We start from the raw sequence: 4,016 nt of genomic DNA, 5'->3' as shown, positions 1-4,016 counted from the left end.
TGCTATCACCCCTTATCCCCTCCCTCTCATCACGTTCTCTCCCCTCACCTTCCTCCTGGCACACCCACCCACCTCCCTCGACTTTGATTTAGATCAGGAAGCCCCGGCCTCCCGCCTCTTCCTCTCCCTCCTGACCACGGCGATCCCCCTTCCCCCTCCCTCACACTAGATCTAGGGCATGGAGCTGTGGTGAGCTCCTTCCCCAACCCTCCTCACCGGATCCAGAGGAGAGCTGGTGACCACGTCCTCCGACGACAGCGTTGCTCCGGGGTGTGGAGGCCGCCGAGCTGCAGGAGGAGGAGCTCCCCGCCACCCCAAGGCCCCAGATCCAGCCGCCGCGGCCATAGCCGGGCTTCCAGATCCTCGTCGTCGTTGAGCTGGCCCATGATCGATGAACGGCGGCGGATCTAGCGGCAAGGCCAAGGTGCCGCAGGCAATGGCGCCGGTGGAGGGTGGTTTCTTCTCCACGTCCACGCGCCGGGAGGGAAGCAGCCTCCGCATTGTTCTGCACCAAGTTCGGCAATGGGGGACGCGCGGCCGTCCTCCTCCTCCTCTGCATCCATGGCACTCATCCCGGAAGGTACTGCGCCTCGCCCGCATTAATCCTGCTTCTGAATCGATCTGCACAGCTGATTTTTGCATATTGCTCTGTTTGCCTGCAGGGGAGGTACCGCTGGAGCTCTAAGGCGGCCTTAAACACCACCGATCTGGGCGGAGGTTGGGCAGATAAGGCCCTTCGTCTCCTGCTCCTTCCCATGTACGTGTTCATCCCAGTCTCTGACTCTCTGTCCAGACTTAACTACGTAGCGGCTACCTAGTATGGATATAATTACGAGCTTGCCGGATTGGATTATGTAGCCTACCTCAATGCTTAATTAGTCTGGCGGTTTGTTGCACGCATACATGCATGCATCATGGTAGAGAATTGAAATCACTAGCTCTAGCTACATCGTGGTTGAATGGTTTGCATTGTAGTGTACGATCGAATTCTGTACATCTAACATTTGATGAACTAGATGCAGCTTGCTTTTGATTCAGATGATTTATATCTGTGTATGATGCGTTAAAAAATATCTCTGTACGAGTCCTGTGCAGGTCATCATTGGAGGAGAGGATGATGGTGAAGCAGCATAGGATGATGGTTCCTGGCCATGGCGAGCGAGGAAGCCCCAGGATTGATAGGTGGCTCCCTCCTGTCGTAAGTTCAAATGTTGCACATCCTGTATGTTGTGCAAATCGGAGAGATCTAGAATGCTTTTCTCATGTATTTTTGTTATCTCAGGTATGGATTTGGGGTGTATTTCAAGCAGGTAATAACCTACTCTGATGCTTTCGCTCTAAGAGAAAAGTGTGCCACCCCTATCCTCAAGCAGGTAATAATTAATCATTTATGAGCTGATGGACAACAATTACTCTATTCTTCCACCACTGCATCACTCGATCAAATGTCATCATGTATCAATGATGTGAATATGTGAAAAAAAATCGTCTGTGCTATGTTTTCTTATTTGGATGAAAACCAGGCAGTGTAGTTATTTTTTATAGTTTATACACATACTACACTGTTAATTAAAGGTTGTAACCTCACTGTCACGCTAATGGACGCAAAAAAAGAAGAGTGGTAGTACTATCAATGGTTCAGTCAGCGCCTCAACAACGTTTGCACTACTTCTGATATTGTTTTTCAGTAGCTTTTTTCTGCACCTTTTTCTTTCAGCTCTTAGTGCTGCTGCCCCATGAATTGTACATTCAAATGAAGCCTTTGTTAAGTATACACTCCAAAATTCAGTTAACAGTAGCCTAACTGAATTTTCTGTTTCTGAATTTATACACTCACTTTATATTCCGTTTATAAATTAACAGTAGCTTCAAAATTAAGTATCATTCACATGCATCAACTGTTATTTTATTTTGTGGAGTATAAAGTTCAGATCATGAATAATGGCATTACAAGTGAACTTGGCACAATTACACATGTCCTGAACCTCATAGAATCTGACACTAGCAAGTCTTCATTGGCATGCAAGTACTACTTTCACATTGTCATGACAGGAACAATTAATTTGACATGTATCATTGGTACTGCTAAAACATTTCATTCATGTTTCAACAAATTTGGTGAAGACCACTTCATATGTATTTTGCATATATGAATTATCTCCTGTTGATTTCTAAGATGTTAGTTCTTTCAGTTCTAGCCCTCCTATCTTTAATTCCTGGCTGCTGGACTACCTGCAGGACAATGAGTTCATCTGCGGCAACTATCGCTGTGAGCAGTCCGTCCGTGACGCGCTCCGCAGCGTCTTCGCCGGGCACAATGAGATCCTCAATGTCTGGAAGTAAGTCGCTGGCCATCTGTTTCCTAATGAATTTTCTTTCTAGCTCAATGTGATCGGATCTGACTAGTATGTTCAGATTTACTCTTGTTTTCTTTTCAAATAGTACTAGTAGTCTATATTCCAGTTGTGCGACTACCTGTAGCCACTTGAACCGATGAGAATTCTTCAAGCCTACCTATAGCCACTTGAACATATGTCTATCTCAGATCTGCTCATCTAAAAAATCCAAGTGGAGTAGTATACTGGTAGTATAGTATAATAATATTATCAAAAGGTAAATGCCCTGATTATTTAGCACTGTCAGATAAATACTCGTCGAAAGTGGGCTCCTATCAAAATTCATTTCCATTATAATCTTACTCATACAATATTCACACCATGTTATTCTGGAAATATATGCTCATATCTAGTTCTGCATAAAAAATGACAGTATTGACATGTTATAAATAGCTTGTTTGTGTTTTTGTTTATTTTGTTACATTTTGCAGGGATAAAGTGAAGAAAAAGAAGAAAAGATTACTAGAAGATTAGTTTTAGGATTTTCTTTTATTTCCTTGCAATTTTCCTTTTATTGGATACTTGTAAAGACATTGTAATATTCTTACTATAATAAAAATTATGATTCTATTTCATTTTTGTTTTTAAATTATTTTTCCTTAGAGGTTGTTTTCTGTAAATTTAGATTTTTTTTGTTTTCCAAATACATTACAAGTGGCGCATTTAAGCCCTTATTAGTGGCGCACCTTCCTTTATTACTAGTGGCGCACCTATAAGGTTATTAGTGGCGCACCTGGAGGGAATACAAGTGGAGCACCGAATGGTATACTAATGGCGCATCACATGGTGCGCCATTAGTATCTGCTATACTAATGGCGCACCTATGGTGCGCCATTAGTATATAATACTAGTGGCATGGTACTAGTGGCGCACCAGTAGTGCGCCATTAGTAGGCAAAACTGGTGCGCCACTAGTAGGCCTTTTCCTAGTAGTGCAAGCTTAAGATGCCCGGTGCATGTGGCACCATCATAGTTAGTGGAAATATTGAGCATTCTCTACGCGCGGAAGAATGTGCGGCGGCTTTAACAGCCGAGAACTAGACGGCCTCACCAACCAGAATAAGTGATAGGTCGTCAAGACCACGGATACGGTTAGACGAGTCCGGCGCATCACTACATATACATGAGATTGGTTTGATGGTTAAACCCTCATAGACGATACCAGGGGCTTCCCGCGTGTAATCAGGGCTAGTTCGGCTCAACTTGACTTATCTTGAATTTTAATGGTTTATTGATAATAACCAATTTTCTGGCACGACAACTTTCACCTAAGTTCTTCTCTTTTACAGATGACAATCGTGCTACACCCGTCCAGGACACGGCACAAAGGAGACACAGGCACAGACGTGCAGCAGGGACCCGCTCAAAGGTTTCTTTTCAGATTAAGACCCTGCGTAAACCTTTTTTACTGTCTCTTGTTGTTCACATCCTCTGGATACTCAATACAACCGAGAAGGATGCTAACGTTATTGGCATGTGGCCACGTCAGGATATTGCACGTACCTGGACACTCGGGGTTTATTATTAAGGGCATTGTTCAGCCCGGCATATGTTATAAACACCGAAAACCTTAGGGAGTGTTCGACGTCGCGAGTTTGGCCTTATATGCATCAGCTCCGAA

General features: G+C 44.0%; 1 protein-coding gene across 1 annotated transcript; it reads left to right on the top strand.

Moving 5' to 3' along the window:
- Positions 1 to 1,151: 1,151 nt before the first annotated feature.
- LOC125547944 (heptahelical transmembrane protein 5-like) lies at positions 1,152 to 2,870 on the top strand. The gene is made up of 4 exons (XM_087516628.1): positions 1,152 to 1,198; positions 1,283 to 1,373; positions 2,239 to 2,339; positions 2,828 to 2,870. Exons 1-4 carry the CDS (start codon positions 1,152 to 1,154, stop codon positions 2,868 to 2,870), a joined length of 282 nt encoding a protein of 93 aa, XP_087372754.1.
- Positions 2,871 to 4,016: the final 1,146 nt, after the last annotated feature.

Source organism: Triticum urartu, chromosome 3A, assembly GCF_056163025.1.
Source record: "Triticum urartu cultivar PI428250 chromosome 3A, HENAU_Tu73, whole genome shotgun sequence".
Classification (NCBI taxonomy): domain Eukaryota; kingdom Viridiplantae; phylum Streptophyta; class Magnoliopsida; order Poales; family Poaceae; genus Triticum; species Triticum urartu.
Note: the sequence above shows the minus strand (reverse complement) of the source record. Positions and strands in the feature narration are given on the sequence as shown.